The following is a 17,603-nucleotide window of genomic DNA, read 5'->3' on the forward strand; positions in this document are numbered from 1 at the left end:
AAAGAGAGTGACTCCCACTAAGCCTGAATGTATTAATATTATTTTTTGTTTTGAATTAAATAATAGTCGTGTCATCATTATTAATGATGAAAGTTTTCTCCAGAATCGGAAAAATCAAATCCCAATCTGATCTCTATCTGCAAACCAAAGCGATCTACGGAATTGGTTTTATTACATGCAAAAGCAGAATTAATCAAATCCAATTGGTACAAAGTCCTAAGCAGAAGCTCTAATATTTTGAAGATTTGATTTTTATAAACAGATTTGAATTCAATTTTCCCCCATCCTTAGAATCAGATTACCATTTTTCCACACTGGAGTTTATTACCATATATTTAGGATGGTATGGGAAAATTCATAACACAAAGGCGGCATTGGTTTCACAAAGACCACATATTATCTGCCACGGTAATAATCTCCCATTGTTCTGTTCGACAAAGACCAGAATAACTGGAATACAACTAAAATTTTATGTCTCTGGAAGATCATATTCTGAAACTGGAACATTTAGATAAAACCTTCATATGCCATCCTCCTCCCTGCATCAAAAGTATCACTTTCATTTCCAATTATCTAATTGATAAACAGCACTTCTCGAGTTATTATGCTGATTTGGCATGTAAATTTATTTTATTCGGCTTCAAAGAAACACGTTATTTGAAACATAACTTTCCCTACAACCAGTGCTGTAGGTAAATATTGACAAGCATTTGCTATGGGAACATGTCCTAAAGTCCATAAAAGAAGGGCGATGTGGTTAACAACCGTTAGCCATAGCTTCATTGATATCAATAATTCAATCTAAAGGAAACCTAGTTTCAATTGAGAATGAGCAACATAAAACTCAAAAAGATACCTGATGTACTCGCTCAGGAACAACTGCTAATTACTTTCCCAATAGTTTTCACATCAAAGATTTCAATCCAGTAACCATCAGGATCCTTGATGAACGCTATCCATTTCATTTTGCCTGCAACTCATATTGATAGAATAGATAAAAATAAAGAATTTCAACAAGGTAAAATCTGATAGCTGCTCAGAGGATTATTTTTTATATGATTACTCCATGTTTGTAATCTTTGATAGATTAAGTAAAATAATTAAAAAAGGGTGTTTCTTGTGTTTTGGGAGATTTTATTTCTTGGTTGTTGGATGAATGGTTGATTTAACTATTCTTTGTTCATTGTTTCCTGTGATAAGGGTCTTCTATGGTTATACTGCTATATCATTTCTTCTGCCCGCTGTATTGTTTAATTCATATTTGCTTAAAATGAAGGCTAAAATGATGGGATTAGGATACTTCTTGGGAGTATGCCAATTCAGATATGCAGGTCAAGGCAGATGGGATCAGAAGGAGCTTCTCCCTGCTGTAATCAGACTCCAACCCAGGGGTAAAGGTCAGGTAGGCAGTGACAGAGTCCCCCCCCCCCAAATTTTTTATCATTAAAAAATAGGGATAATTACCAATTTAGACCTTTAAATTTTGATTTATTTTGATTTTGTCCCCCATTTTCTATCGTTAATTATACTTTGTCCCCCCTGAACTAAAATCCTGGCTCCGTCCCAGCATGTAGGCATATATAGGATTGTTAGGTATGGCCAACACTAGCTACCTCTCTACTTTTATTTGAAGACATACGACATTTTTAACAAAGAGATATATGCTTTACTGTTTCATTTTTTTTTTACTTTCAAATTTTGCAAGCATTTTCTTATCATTTTAGACCTAAATTATATGTCATTAGCTTACTCACTTTAGATGCCAAGTAGCGGATACTACAGCTAAAACACAAATGCTCTACCCAACCCCAAGATCCAAACCCCCTAAGCTTTGCCGAAGTAACAAGTTCCCGTAACATTTGATTCATTTCCTACAAGATGATTACGATGCAATTTGTCCAGAGGCAGCTGTCAATACCAGCAATCCCATACAAAGCTTAAATGGAAATCAAAATACCCATTCAAGCCTCATATCATTCTTAATTATTTATTCAAATTGAGCTGACTTACCTGCATCTAATTTTTTGACAAACTCTACTCCAAGGCGCTCGAATCTCTCACATGTCTTGACTACATCATCCACAGTGATGCCAATATGACCTGAAACATGAAAAAGAAAAGTTAGCATATCAAAATTCCAATAACTTCTTAAACACAGATTTAAGAACATAAAAGGCAAACAAGATTTTCTTCAATGAATTTGAATGCAGAAGTGAATCCACCCAAAAGCCGCTATTATTTAATCAATTACAGCATAGATGTTAAGATAAGCTTAGTGGGTTAATGGAAACTAAATGGTGAAAATTTAAGCTACATTTACTTGAAGTAAAAATTATAACTTACAAAACAATGGGATAAACAAACACCAAACTAAGTCTTTCCCACTATGTAGGGCTGACAGATCATATTAAGTCCATGTGTGAATAAATTCAGTATATACTAGCCAATAAAAATCACTATCGCAATGAAAACAACACAGGATGGACACCTTGATGAATATTAGTACCAGCGGTAAATAAACGCAATCCAGTGTTTAATAAGGCTCAACATATGAATGGGATATGTCATCAATTTATCTCATTCTCAGATTTATGAACCACAAAATGAAAGAAATCACAAAAGGGGGCAAATCAATTCAATAACAAAGCCACGAGGTTCTGAATTCCCATTGTGATATCCTTTGAATTCTGGATCACTTTCAGTACCCCAATTACTGTAGGAAACATTAAACTGTTAAACATGATAGGGAACAAGACTAATGACTTTGTAAACGCAAAAGAAGGATTCAATTTAACAACAACAACAACAATAATTTATTCTTACTGCGTTAGTTCAATAGTAGCTGGTTTTCCAAAGGTCCAAGCTGTCCTATCAACTGGGTCACTTGGGGCTTTTGAAACATCCTACATTAAACAAAATGTCCATCCAGAATCAACATCATTGTGATCAGAAAAATGGCGATACCTCAAACCAAGTACTGCATACAGAGTTGAAACAATAAGGCGCTACAAGTGAAAAGCAAAATACTGATACAAGCTTACTTCTAGCAATGTAGTTTTATGAATTTTACCTCATAGCCCAAAAAGTACAGGGAAAACTTTAATTCCGGAACATCCACCCTCTTAAGCAGCCTGAAGGACAGGAAGTGAGTAATATTAAGCTTTAATAGATTCTATGAGCAATCAAAGCATATATAAAGACTCGATTGGAAAATGCTATAAGCAACTTTTGATTCATTTTGTCGTAACCGTCTTTCGGGTGGGCCCGGAATTGGGCTTCGACTTGGATTAAATGAATTGGAGTCGCCACCGATCATTTATTTTATGAAAAATGGGTTGATCGGGTACCTTATTTCTTACCTGATCTGCGTCTTACCAGAAATGTGTTGGATTCGGGAGTCGGTTACGGTCAAGGAAGGATTAGCACCCTTGAACCGCCCTTTCGGTACCAATTAATTTGTCGGTTGTCTTTATCGCGAAAATTTAAATTAAAATTAAAATTTAAAAGATTCAATTCGAATTAATTACCTTTGATTGATTGAAATTGCCACTGAAAATGTCGAAAAATGTTAGATGGTAAAATAAAAATAAATATGAAAAAAGGAACATATATATATATATATATACATTAATTTAATAATAAAATAAAATAAATGGCAAAGATAAACAAAAGTTAGTAAAAAACAGAAGAATAAAATAATAATAAAATAAATTAAAAATAAAAAATAATAAGAAAATTAGTTTAAAAAAAATAAAAATAAAAAGAAAATAAAAAAAATAACATAAAATATATATAATAAAAAAAATAAAAAAATAAAAAAAAGAAATAATAAAAATTAGAATAATCAGTAAAAAAAAGAAAGAAATTAAAAGAAAAATAAAAAGGTCTAAAAGAAATAAATGAAATATATAACACAAAAATAATATTAATTAAAAATAAATTAAATAAAATTAAATAAGAACAAAGTAAAACATACAGAAAAGACTGAATTGAAATAATAACAAAATAAAGGATGAAATTAAGAAGAAATCGAAGTACAAGACTGATTTAGGGGTCCAAATGAAAATATTTCAAAAGCAGGGGACCAAAACCTAATGATAAATGACTTCAAGTAAACATATGAAATTTCTCCAAACCTGGAAGGACTAAAATAACAATTTGGCCATTCCAAGACCAACGTGTTATACCTTTGGAAAAAGTGACCAGTTCACGTGTTTATGAAAACCAAATTCAATTTGGTTTATTTCTCCTCTCTCTCTCCACAAGATGACAACAGAGAAGTGCTCGCCCCAGCTCCAGTTTTCAAAGGCCGACGATAGAATCACCAGAATGCTCGTCGCCGGTTACTATTCGAGCCGAAAATTCACAGGGAGTTTCGTTTCGACACCGCGGTCACGGATCCGACCTTCTTTTCGCATGGAACAACCTCTAGCTCCACGAAATGGCCGATGAACGTTTCAGCCTTCCCTCTTCGATTCGCTGTCGACCACCGTTAGATCGACTTGGTTCCAAGATATATTGCTCCCCTCAGTTTGGATTCACGAACTGACAATCAGAGCTTCGATTCTGGTGAGACCACGACGGTGAAAGGTAAACCTTTTCTTCTCTTTCTCTCAGTTTTTGTTTTGTTCGACCCCGTCGTGTTTTTCCTCCCCGATTTTTCTGTATTTTTTTGAATCTCTTGCTCGTGGTGCCCGTATTTTCCAGTACCATAATCCATCCTCAGTGAGTTTGATTTATAGTCTAGGATTCTCTATTTTTAGAGTCATGTACGAATTAAAATACTTTTTTTGTTGGTTGTGAACGAATCCTGCTAACACACGTTTGGTTATGTCTGTTGAAACGCTAGGAGGTTGGTTGCGTGGGGCGAGGGAACCGGCGACAGTTTCGGGTTGTTGGAGAAACGACGTTGAAGAGGCTGCGACGCTGACTTGGAACGGAAGAGCTAGGGTTTACACCTTTGGGTGCTTCAGGTAATGAACCGGATCGGGCCTGGACCGGTTCGTGTGGCTCCACTGGTTAGCATTTCTGCTGCCGGGTATTTGATTCTGGTCCAATATGGGCCACTGTTGGACTAGCTTCCTGGGCTTTTGTAATGGACCTGTAAATAAATGAAAAACATTAGTTCAAATAATAATAATTTATAATATGTATATTTGTATGGTCAAAAAAGTGTGTCTACAGCTGCCCCTCTTTGTCCTTTTTCGTGGAATGAAAAATAGGACAAAGATAAAAAGACACAAATTTTCGTTATGTGGAGTTGAAAAATAACTCCCTGTCGAATTGGGTTGCGGATGGCTCCTTCGTCGCGAAGTCGAGTCCATCTCGAAATGATATAGAATTGAAGCCGCAGTTCGGGATTTGAATCGGGATGTGGCTTCTCGCTGTAGTCTGCTTCGGTCTTTTCCTCGGTTTAAAGATCTGGGTTGGAAAATTCGACTTGAAAGTAGTTTCTTGACTCCACCCTGTGGTTGATAGGCCCTCGAGCTGAATAAAATCGAACTCCGAAGGTCTTCGTTGACAAATAGCTTTTCTCGTCTTAAGCTATACTGCCGGAAAAACGGTTTATTGTCACTAAGGCACGGCTAACCCAAGTCTTCTTCTAGATATGAAAACCTTGATTGCAGCCAAACAGTAGTGTGATTGAGGTATCATCGAGCTGAATAGAGTTGAACTCGACAATTTTATTGACAAATAGCCCTTCTTGCCATGAGCTATATTGTAAATGATATCACCTCGAAGTTGAGTGTAATCGAACTCGGGAGTCTTTGGCAGATAGCCCTTCTTGACTTAAGCTATGCTGCAAATGATATGCCTTGGAGCTGAGCGTAGTCGAACTCGAAGGTCTTTGATTGGCAGATAACCCTTCTTGACTTAAGTTATGCTGCAAATGATGCGCCCTCGAAGCTGAGCGTAATCGAACTCGGGGGTCTTTGGCAGATAGCCCATCTCGACTTAAGCTATTCTGCAAATGATGTGCCTTGGAGCTGAGCGTAGTCGAACTCAAAGGTCTTTGCTAACAGATAACCCTTCTAGCCTTGAGTTATGCTGTAAATGTTATGCCCTTGAAGTTGAGTGTAATCGAACTTAAGGGTCTTTGGCAGATAGCTCTTCTCGACTTAAGCTATGCTGCAAATGATATGCCTTAGAGCTGAGCGTAGTCGAACTCGAAGGTCTTTGATTGGCAGATAACCCTTCTTGACTTAAGTTATGCTGCAAATGATACGCCCTCGAAGCTGAGCGTAATCGAACTCGGGGGTCTTTGGCAGATAGCCCTTCTCGACTTAAGCTATACTGCAAATGATGTGCCTTGGAGCTGAGCGTAGTCGAACTCAAAGGTCTTTTCTAACAGATAACCCTTCTAGCCTTGAGTTATGCTGTAAATGTTATGCCCTTGAAGCTGAGTGTAATCGAACTTAAGGGTCTTTGGCAGATAGCCCTTCTCGACTTAAGCTATTCTGCAAATGATGTGCCTTGGAGCTGAGCGTAGTCGAACTCGAAGGTCTTGGTGGCAGGTAGCCCTTCTGGCCTTGAGCTAAGCTGCAAATAGTTTGTTTAAAAATGGCTTCCCTTTACGGGTCGAAAACGGTCATTATTCTTCTGGTGGTTCCCCTAAGCTGGTCTGGGAAAACCTACTGATAAATTCTGACAGCCGGATATCTTCCGTCGTGGAATTGAAATCTGGCTTGAAAGTGTTAACTGGAAACATGTTGCTCATTGTTGAGTTGAGCTGAACTGAATTTGATCTGAATTGGTTCTCGAACCCATCTGAAATTGGTTCTGAGATCTGTAAAGTCGGTTGAGGTGTAGCTTCTTGCTGCTGATTTACACCATCGTTCTTTAAAGGTGTTTGCAAGTCGAGTAACCTTCATCCTGAAGTCGAAGCTTGACTCTGAAAGCTGCAAAATTATGTATGCTAAAATGATGAATGTGATGCACCTAAGTATGTCTAAGATGCATGCAACATGAATAAATTATGTGTTATTTCTTGGATGGAGTCTCGTGCTTTGCCTGCCAATCTGGTCCATGGAATCGATCGTGCCCCATTTGCTTCTTGAGCTTGGGCTTTACAGACATTTCATATCTGAGATTGTTCTGTTTGAAAATGTTTTTCTCCTTTTTCTTGTTTCAGGAGAGAGAAATGATAAAAATGTTGTAAAGTATTGTTCGCAATTGAATCAAATTGTAAACGTGAGTTCAAAAAAATATCAAAGGAATCAAGAGCTCTTTTAATGCTTTCAGAGTTACAAATCTTTGACAAATGTTCAAAGGGACGAGTCGGCTTTAAGTTGGCCTCCTTTCTAAGGTTTTTTGGTAAAAAATGTCATTTTTTAAATATCGCAACATGCTTTGGCACTTTAATTGGGTGCAGACAAAATGACGCAACTAGCATGATCAATTACTAGACCTTTTATCTCAGTCCTCTGAAATCTTTCATTTGTTCAAGCTTTGTAGGCTCTTCCAACAAAGACAGTGCAAAAAAAAAAAAAAATATCGGTCTAAAAATGAAATTCTTGAGTGCTCGTGTGTAGTTGACTATAACAGGTGTTCCTTAACTCCCTTAGTCTATTTTACCGAAACTTCATGCTTAGATAAATTCGATTTAATTTGCCGTTATCTGGCTAGCTGAATCCATAAAGCCAGGGCGTTTAACCAATTGCTTTAGAGGGACAACTTACCATTATAATCACTCTTATCAAGTTAACTGAAGGGTTCATCTCATCACAGAGTCTTCAGCCTGACAAGAGCAGTGGAGCAAACACCGAATTGCCAAGTGTCCGAGAAATGTCATGGTTTGAATGTAATCTACTCATAAGGCCAGGGCTTTCAAGTTTCCTCTATAACCAATTGCCTTAGCGGAATAGGTCAGTTTTTACGGATTTAATTTCCTAAGATTGTCAAGAAGAACCTGTTATAGCCTAGGTGTTTTTGAAAGTCAAGGAATCTCATCTTTAGAGTTTAATTTTCAAGCAACTGACCTAAACTGGATTCACCTACTCGACTCTTTCATTTGTAAAGATCATCATCGTCATTGAACGTCTTAAATAAAAAACATAGTAATTGTCATATGCAAATGATGCCCCATGTTGTCCGTACCTTATGAAAGGAAAATTGGTTAATTCCAAGAACGGGGTATGGTGTTTGAGGGTATATTCTGGATAAGGTCAAAGTCCTTGTTTTAAATCATGTTACTTCCTCAAAGATTCGTAACTTTGAACCGTTTACAGAGTTTCTTAATTCAAATGATATGCAAAGAATTGTAAATTTGCAAATATGATCCATTGCTTTAAATTAACATAAATTTGCTTAAAATGTTTTTACAAAAACTTGAGAGAAAAAAAAATGGAAGAAAAACAAAGTCAAACAGAATGCCTCAAATGATGAAATGATATTCCTCACTTGGATGCCCCCAAGTTGTTGAAGTCGATCCAGTTCTGGTTACGCATCTTTTGTACCACCCTCTTGAATGCGTAACAGTTCTCAATTGTGTGCCCTGGGACTCCGCCGTGATATTCACAATACGCATTCTCATCATACCACTTGGGGTATGGGGGCTTCATGGGTTCTACTGGATATGGTGACACTACATGGGTGTTAAGAAGTTGCTGGTAAAGCTCTTTGTAGGTCATGGGAATTGGGTCGAAATGTTCCCTTTCTCTCCTGGAATCTTGTTTAGAAGTACCTATCGGTACAGCTGCAGTTGATTTTGGGCTGGAGATTGTAACACCTTTGCCGGAGTGTTTGATGTTATTAACCTCTCCATCCCTCTCCCTCATAGGAGGCTTCTTACTGGCTTCCCCATCCTTAATCTTGCCTTGCTTTATGGCCGACTCAATCATTTCTCCGGCCATAATCAAGTCTGAAAAGCTTCCTGATGTGATCGCCACCAGATGCCCGAAGTATGGAGCCTTCAGAGTCTGCACGAAAAGTTTCCGGGTTTCCTTTTCATCTAACGGTGGATGAACTTGCACAGCCAAATCCCTCCATTTTTGTGCGTACTGCCTGAAACTCTCGTTATGCTTCTTTTCCATGTTTTGTAGCATAACTCGATCTGGCCTTATGTCATTGTTATGCTTGTATTGTTCCAGAAATGATTTGGCCAGGTCCTTCCAGGTCTTGATATTTGATCGGCTTAGCTGGTTGTACCACCGAATGGCTGAGCTCGACAGACTATCCTGGAAGCAGTGGATCAGGAGTTGGTCGTTTCCTCCATATCCTGTCATCTTTCGGCAGAACATGGTGATGTGAGCGGATGGACAACTGTTTCCGTCAAACTTCTCGAACTCCGGGGACTTAAACTTCGGGGGAAGAACCAAGTCCGGGACTAGACTAAGTTCCGTTGCATCGATTTCATGGTAGTCACGGCCTCCTTTGACTATATTCATCTGGTCTTCCAATTGTTTGATTTTTTCCTCCATCTTCTTCGCTTTGTCCTCTTCGTCCAGATCCGGTACATGGTAATAACCCGGATTGTCCTTAAGGTTAAATATAGAGGACGAGGGCTTTGCTTTTGCCGTCGATGAGTCCCCTCGGAGTTCTGGTAAGATTTCAGGTGAGATAACCACTTGTGGGGTAGGTTGTATAGTTACCCCTTCCGATGAACCTGCCCCAGGCGCACTGGTCTGTTGTAGGCCAACTAACTTGGCAACGATCTGATCAACCAAGGACTCTTGGTTCTTTGATATTGTTTCCAGAGTATTTCGACTGTTCTGGTTTATTTTGTCTTCTAGTTCCTTTTGTAGTTTTAACATATTCTCCTCGATTTGTGTAATTCTGGCTTCCATCCTCTTCTTCTTCAAACGAGTGTTATGTGGATGGGGTGTGTCCAGTACTTGAGGCGTATGATGATATATATTAGTTAATGTGAATGCAAACAAAATGCACAAAAAATAAGAAATGAAAAATGTCTAAATATGTGATGCATGAAATGTCTGAGGCATTGATCCAAAAATGTGCCTGTTATTCTGAATAACCCTTATTGGTGACAAAAGTGTTACGTCTGAAGAGATAAAAACTCTTTTTGATGGTACGAATCCTGTACAGCTTCTGACAAGTTGATTCGTCTTTTCCACTAGTTGAATATCCTGCCGAACCATCTCGGCTCCTTTGGCTAAAATGTGCAAATAATGAGATGCTTGCCCCCAAAAGGTCTCGAAGGACTGCATCTCCGGCTCTCACTATCTGCCGAGCTTGTTTCTAAAAATGCCATTGGAGCGAGAGAAACTATCCAAAGCTTGCTTCTTGAATTCATCAGCAATGGCATCCCGCTCAATTAGGGTTTCACCATCTTGTTCTTGTAGTTTTTTAAAAGGAGCGACCGGGTCAGTGACCTTTTCCTCGTATTGCCCCTGCAACTTTGCCTTTGAGTATTCTCTGACCACGGCTGGACTTCTGAGCTTTTTATCTCTTTGTATTGTAACCCCTTTGTCCATTAATGTTGATTATTCATGTTTAACAAACACATTTTTGGTGGATCAACACCTCGTTTTAAATGATGCGAATGATGAAAATAAAAGAAAACAAAAATAAAAAAGAGTTAGTGAGGTAAATCAAAACAAAAATGAAAAAATCCTACCCCACATGATATCTACCCCACATGCTTTAATTCCTACCCGGACATGATCTCTATCCCGCATGCTAATTTCAAACAAATCCTAACCGCATATTTGTCTAGTTCGCATGCTTTTGAGCCGAAAATAAAGTAGGAAGTAAAACATCCTAGGGTTTGGAATGAGGTTTCGGGGTGGGCTCTAATTCCCTGTACTCTCCCGGTTTAGGTTCTAAAAAGGTACTCGAGTTCTCCTTGCCGGTGCCCCCTTGGGCTTACCAGACCCATAGTCCTAAGCCCATTACAAGCTTATGTGGACTAAGTTAAACTCGAGAGGAAACATTCCCTTATGCCCGCACGGTGAATAAATTCACACGAAGACATAAGGTATATGAATCCCGAAGGCTACTTGCTAGGCATATGCGGTGAATAAATTCACACGAATGCGTCGCTTTCACCCCCACTTAAAAGGGTTTGGAGCTCGGGTATAAAGCCAGAGATAAAAACTTTTCAAAAATCTGAAACCATTGAAAAAAAATGTCAGTACAACTATTTATTTGAAAAAAAATAATCAAAGGTAAATAATTGGAATCGAATAAATTAATTTAAATTTAAATTTACCATTTTCGCATAAAAAGACAACCGAAAATTAATTATGGCCTGATTCACTTACCTGTCCCCAGCGGAGTCGCCAAGCTGTCGTAACCGTCTTTCGGGTGGGCCCGGAATTGGGCTTCGACTTGGATTAAATGAATTGGAGTCGCCACCGATCATTTATTTTATGAAAAATGGGTTGATCGGGTACCTTATTTCTTACCTGATCTGCGTCTTACCAGAAATGTGTTGGATTCGGGAGTCGGTTACGGTCAAGGAAGGATTAGCACCCTTGAACCGCCCTTTCGGTACCAATTAATTTGTCGGTTGTCTTTATCGCGAAAATTTAAATTAAAATTAAAATTTAAAAGATTCAATTCGAATTAATTACCTTTGATTGATTGAAATTGCCACTGAAAATGTCGAAAATGTTAGATGGTAAAATAAATAAATATGAAAAAGGAACATATATATATATATACATTAATTTAATAATAAAATAAAATAAATGGCAAAGATAAACAAAGTTAGTAAAAAACAGAAGAATAAATAATAATAAAATAATTAAAAATAAAAAATAATAAGAAAATTAGTTTAAAAAAATAAAATAAAAAGAAAATAAAAAATAACATAAAATATATATAAAAAAAATAAAAAAATAAAAAAAAGAAATAATAAAAATTAGAATAATCAGTAAAAAAAGAAAGAAATTAAAAGAAAATAAAAAGGTCTAAAAGAAATAAATGAATATATAACACAAAATAATATTAATTAAAAATAAATTAAATAAAATTAAATAAGAACAAAGTAAACATACAGAAAAGACTGAATTGAAATAATAACAAAATAAAGGATGAAATTAAGAAGAAATCGAAGTACAAGACTGATTTAGGGTCCAAATGAAATATTTCAAAAGCAGGGACCAAAACCTAATGATAAATGACTTCAAGTAAACATATGAAATTTCTCCAAACCTGGAAGGACTAAAATAACAATTTGGCCATTCCAACCACGTGTTATACCTTTGGAAAAAGTGACCAGTTCACGTGTTTATGAAAACCAAATTCAATTTGGTTTATTTCTCCTCTCTCTCCACAAGATGACAACAGAGAAGTGCTCGCCCCAGCTCCAGTTTTCAAAGGCCGACGATAGAATCACCAGAATGCTCGTCGCCGGTTACTATTCGAGCCGAAAATTCACAGGAGTTTCGTTTCGACACCGCGGTCACGGATCCGACCTTCTTTTCGCATGGAACAACCTCTAGCTCCACGAAATGGCCGATGAACGTTTCAGCCTTCCCTCTTCGATTCGCTGTCGACCACCGTTAGATCGACTTGGTTCCAAGATATATTGCTCCCCTCAGTTTGGATTCACGAACTGACAATCAGAGCTTCGATTCTGGTGAGACCACGACGGTGAAAGGTAAACCTTTTTCTCTTTCTCTCAGTTTTTTTTTTTGTTCGACCCCGTCGTGTTTTTCCTCCCCGATTTTTCTGTATTTTTTTGAATCTCTTGCTCGTGGTGCCCGTATTTTCCAGTACCATAATCCATCCTCAGTGAGTTTGATTTATAGTCTAGGATTCTCTATTTTTAGAGTCATGTACGAATTAAAATACTTTTTTTGTTGGTTGTGAACGAATCCTGCTAACACACGTTTGGTTATGTCTGTTGAAACGCTAGGAGGTTGGTTGCGTGGGGCGAGGGAACCGGCGACAGTTTCGGGTTGTTGGAGAAACGACGTTGAAGAGGCTGCGACGCTGACTTGGAACGGAAGAGCTAGGGTTTACACCTTTGGGTGCTTCAGGTAATGAACCGGATCGGGCCTGGACCGGTTCGTGTGGCTCCACTGGTTAGCATTTCTGCTGCCGGGTATTTGATTCTGGTCCAATATGGGCCACTGTTGGACTAGCTTCCTGGGCTTTTGTAATGGACCTGTAAATAAATGAAAAACATTAGTTCAAATAATAATAATTTATAATATGTATATTTGTATGGTCAAAAAAGTGTGTCTACACATTTAAATACCAGGATGAGGCCTAGATCTCTTAAACAAGGTAGGGCTCAAATATTGATGTTGTGAATGAAACCAACTGAGATGCATGGTCGTCTCATAAATTATCTATGTAGTATTCGACCTGAATTAGTCGGAATAAAACAAGGAAAAGCCCCGGCTTCTAAATATAACTTACGACATGCCCAATACACGGGAGTAAAAATCAAGGCTGACTTTTGGATCCTTAATTCGAAACATCTGCAACCCCAGAAAAGGAAAACCATTAACATAAATCCCTTAAAAACACACACCCAAATTAATACAAAACTTACAGTTTGCTGCATGAAATAGCCTTTGGTAGCTTCATCCGGAGTAGTATGAAGCCCAGGGTTATTGGCAGCTGATTCCTTTGAGTTGGATGATGCCATTGAATACAACCTAAACTGCGTTCGATCCTACAAAAATACATAATTTCAATTAAACTTGTAGAACGAAGATGTTTTAGAGATTAGACTTTTGTGTAATGAAATGATGAAATGCTGATGAATTTGTCTTAGAAAGTAAAAACCAAAAATTCACACACACGAACCTTTTGTTTATAGGGATTTGAGAAGTAAGAAAATGAGAGTGAAGAAGGTGATATGTAGGGTTTTCTAGTGAGATGAAACAGAGAAAGCCGAGATAAGGATGTGGTGATTGAAACCGAAGCCATTTTCGACATTATTAATTAATTAATTATTTAATTTCGGACCCTTTACCTTTGAATTTTAAGAGTTGGCCTGTAAAGCAGTGGCTAAGCCCAAGATTTTAACGATATTGGATAATCCAACACCAAATATTATAAAATATATACGAATAACATTGTTTCTGAATTAAACTTACTTTTTTATTGATTTTTACGGTTAAATTTTTAGTTATAAATAATTTAAATAATTAATTTTTCTAATATATATCTTAAGAGTATTTTATAAATAAATTTAATATTATTTTTTTCATTTTATTATAATAAATTTTAAATAATAAAATATCAACATTAATAAATGAGAACGGTAAAATGAACAAATTAATAATAATAAGGTATCGTTTGGCGTGACTTTATAAAAACACTTTTAGATAAAAAGCTCATTTCAATCACAAAATCAATGCCAAACGAGTTAAAAATGAAAAATAAATTACAGTGAAAACGGTGGTTTAAAACTAACCGCAAAAGATAGGATTTCTAGCTTTTTCAATCTCAACTTTGTATTGGAAGAAAATTATAATTTTACCTTACTACTGCATAAGCTCCACTCAATTATCTATTTATATTTTATTTTAATAAATTAATACTCACATCTTTAAAAAATAATTTATTTTAATTACTAATGTCTTTTTGTAATATTCTGTTTGTCAAAACAAGTATTTAAATTATTATTTCATAATAATTTTATGTCCATATGTTAAAAAGTATTGATAATATATTTTTCTTAATAAAATATTTCGTATATAAAAATATTATTAATGAGTTATCTTAAAATAATTTTTTATATTTTTACTATAGTTTAATTTGGTATATTTTATATACAATAGTATTAATAAGTGTAAATATAATTTAATAATTGTCATAATCATTTTTTTTGTAAAACAATTAAATATTATTTTAAAAACCAGTTATGACTTTTATTTGGAAAAATTGGTCGGTTTTGGATTGATTTGATTAAAATGAAAAGGGAGTCGCCATCGACTTTTGGGTTAGGTAGGTCGAATACAAAAAAACGTCTTTTAAAACAATTTTAAGAAAAAAATGTTTTTTAGATGAAAAACTGGTTTGTGTTTACAAAGATTCGACATAATAAGTCCGGGAGTCGGTTATGTAATACCCCAAATTTTTGGTTAGTGACCAAAATGTAACTTTTGAAGTTTGGTGGCCAAAGTATAAAACTTGTAAAATTTTAGGGAATTAAGTGATAAATTTCCTAAAAAGAATTTTGTTCCATAAATAGATAGTTTACTCTTGAGAGTGAGGATTTATAGAAATCATATTTTTGGAATTTGAATTTTTAGTAATGAAAAAAATTAGAAAGGGTTAAAGTCGGTAAGGAATCGGTAATTCAGATCGAATTAGAATTTTACAAAAATTTGAAGGATGTTATAAAATGGTTGGAAATGTTATTTTAATATTTTGGATCAGAGAAATTGGTTGGGAAATGTGTAATTTTTCAGATTTAACCGAAACAGTGGAATTTAGTGACTAAAACACAATTTTTGAAAATTAATGGGGAATTTCGTAAATCAAAGTCAAAATAATTCATCTTTGACTTTGGAAGATGATAAAGATGAGTTGTCATAGTTTTATGGTGAATAGGAAGATTCATTAAGGGTGTTTTAGTCTTATCTCAATTAAATGAATATTTTATTCATTTATAGTGGAATTAAATGTAAACTAATATGAAATGCACCCAACATTTCATCCAACTTGCTCATCTTCTTCTCCAAGCTGCCGTGGGTTTCTCCAAAGGTGAGAGAAAGCTTCAATTCAATTTTTAAGCAATTTCATTTGGATTTTGTGTATGCCGTAAAAGAAAATTTCTATACGCGAAAAACACTATTATTTGGTACCAATATTGCATGATAATCTTGCTAGTGTTCAAAGATCCCAAATTCTAAAGTTTGTGTTCATATTAGGTATCATGAAATTAATGATGGATCTTGATGTTTGTGAGGTAGTTGCTTTATATTCAAGTATGTATGATGATTAGAACATGTATAATATTTCTAGAATTTGTTCTTTAAGTTTTAGCCATGGATTGTTTGAGTGAGAAAAATTATGGAAAAAATTATATATGGGTTGGAAATGATGAAGGAAGTATTCTACAAGTCTTAGACAAATTCAGGGACTATTTTGTAATTTTTGAAAAGTTAGGGATCAATTCGTCATTTTTGGAAAATTAACGGGTTGTTGTGTAAGCGTTATATAATTGATGTACTATGCTGGAAATTGTTTTTTGGAAATTTTTGTATTGAAATTTTAAGTGGTAAAACGGTGAATGGTCATTTTATATAAGTTGGAAAAGTTGACGCCAAAATTAAAAAGAATTAATAAGTGTTAAAATATTTGGTGGAAAATGAGTTTCAAGTATATTATGGAGTTGTTATGGGATATATTTATGTTAGTACAATACTAACATATGTATCGTTATGAATTTGTGATTTATATAGCTCGTTATTGATTTGTGATTGAAACAAGTTAAATAGAAAAGGGTTTATTGTGGACAATAGTGAGGCACATATATTTTGAAAGATATAAAGTGTCAAGGTGAGTGCAATACATGCATGACATTATACATGGATGTTTAATACATCATCAGGAAGACTTGTGATAAGTCGACCTTGTTTATATCAGCATGATATTATGTCATATTTTTATAAATTGACATGACATTAATATGTCACAGTATGAAATTATAATGCATTGATTATGGAAAATGTGATATTTTACCATGAATGTTTTCGGGTATGAATTGCCCAATGTTAAATTATGATAATATACTTTTCCATGGACAGATCAAATAAAATAGACTATATGCCCAAGTAAGTCATTGAGGTACAGGATATAGTTGGCATGCCATAGAGTATAACAGCTGCAGGTTTATAATACACTTCAGTATATATGGTGGGCACGACCTTATGTGTAATACACTTTGGTATATATGGTGGGCACGACCTTATGTGTAATACACTTCGGTGTATATGGTGGGCACAACCTTATGTGTAATACACTTCGGTGTATATGGTGGGCACGACCTTTTGTGTAGCACTTTGGTGCAAATATTACTCGAATATCCAGGGTCCTCAGGTTGGGCTATTGTCTATGGTTTATAGATTATTGGTTAATAAATGGTAAGCATAAAAATAAGCTTACGAGCTTATGGAATAAATGGAAAGTATATTGGTAAGAAATTTTATATTCAATTATATTATTTTGATCATGGTAAAATATTGGATATGTTGGTAACATGATTTTATGGCATTTGATTTTGACATTGAAATTCATGCATGAATTGTATTGAACTATTTATTATTTTAATTGCCTCACTAAGTATATACTTAGCGTGTGATGATTTTCACGCGTAGGGAAAAAGCCAGTAGTGGAATAAAGAGTTCAAAGTGACATCAAGCATCGGGGAGTATATTTCAATATCAGTAAGACATCCTATGATGTAATGTTGACTTTGTTAGTGGCATGTACTTATTAATGTTTTATTTGTTTTGTTGAACAAACTTGGAAACAAAATGGAAATTTTATAGTGTTGAAAGGTTAAGTTTTTATGAGTTTATATAAGTTTTTATGAGTGAATAGTAATGAACAATACCCACGTTTAAAAATTTCCAGAATGCTATAGGGGTATCGATACCCTGCTATAGGTACTGATACCCTCACTGTTCACTATTCATTGTGCCTGTTCACGGTACTATTTAAAAAATTCT

The 17,603-nt window shown here is 35.5% G+C and overlaps 1 protein-coding gene across 1 annotated transcript; it reads right to left on the reverse strand.

Moving 5' to 3' along the window:
- Positions 1 to 320: 320 nt before the first annotated feature.
- Positions 321 to 13,857, reverse strand: LOC120143220 (lactoylglutathione lyase-like). Its single transcript, XM_039157607.1, has 9 exons — positions 13,726 to 13,857; positions 13,469 to 13,591; positions 13,333 to 13,394; positions 3,071 to 3,131; positions 2,824 to 2,903; positions 2,643 to 2,713; positions 2,011 to 2,100; positions 845 to 970; positions 321 to 539 (listed from the first exon to the last, which is right to left on the reverse strand). Exons 1-8 carry the CDS (start codon positions 13,855 to 13,857, stop codon positions 870 to 872), a joined length of 720 nt encoding a protein of 239 aa, XP_039013538.1. The 3' UTR covers positions 321 to 539; positions 845 to 869.
- Positions 13,858 to 17,603: the final 3,746 nt, after the last annotated feature.

Source organism: Hibiscus syriacus, unplaced genomic scaffold (genome assembly GCF_006381635.1).
Source record: "Hibiscus syriacus cultivar Baekdansim isolate YM2019G1 unplaced genomic scaffold, ASM638163v2 tig00002237_pilon, whole genome shotgun sequence".
In the NCBI taxonomy this organism is placed as follows: Eukaryota; Viridiplantae; Streptophyta; class Magnoliopsida; order Malvales; family Malvaceae; genus Hibiscus; species Hibiscus syriacus.

Bases quoted from the DNA above. Each gene is read 5' to 3' on its own strand.
- LOC120143220 (XM_039157607.1), bottom strand. From the start codon at position 13,857: ATGTCGAAAATGGCTTCGGTTTCAATCACCACATCCTTATCTCGGCTT. The intron at 13,592-13,725 runs GTTCGTGTGTGT...GTATTTTTGTAG, and splicing joins CAAATCCCTATAAACAAAAG to GATCGAACGCAGTTTAGGTT. The intron at 2,101-2,642 runs TTATTGAATTGA...TTCATGTTTCAG, and splicing joins TTCAGAACCTCGTGGCTTTG to GTCATATTGGCATCACTGTG.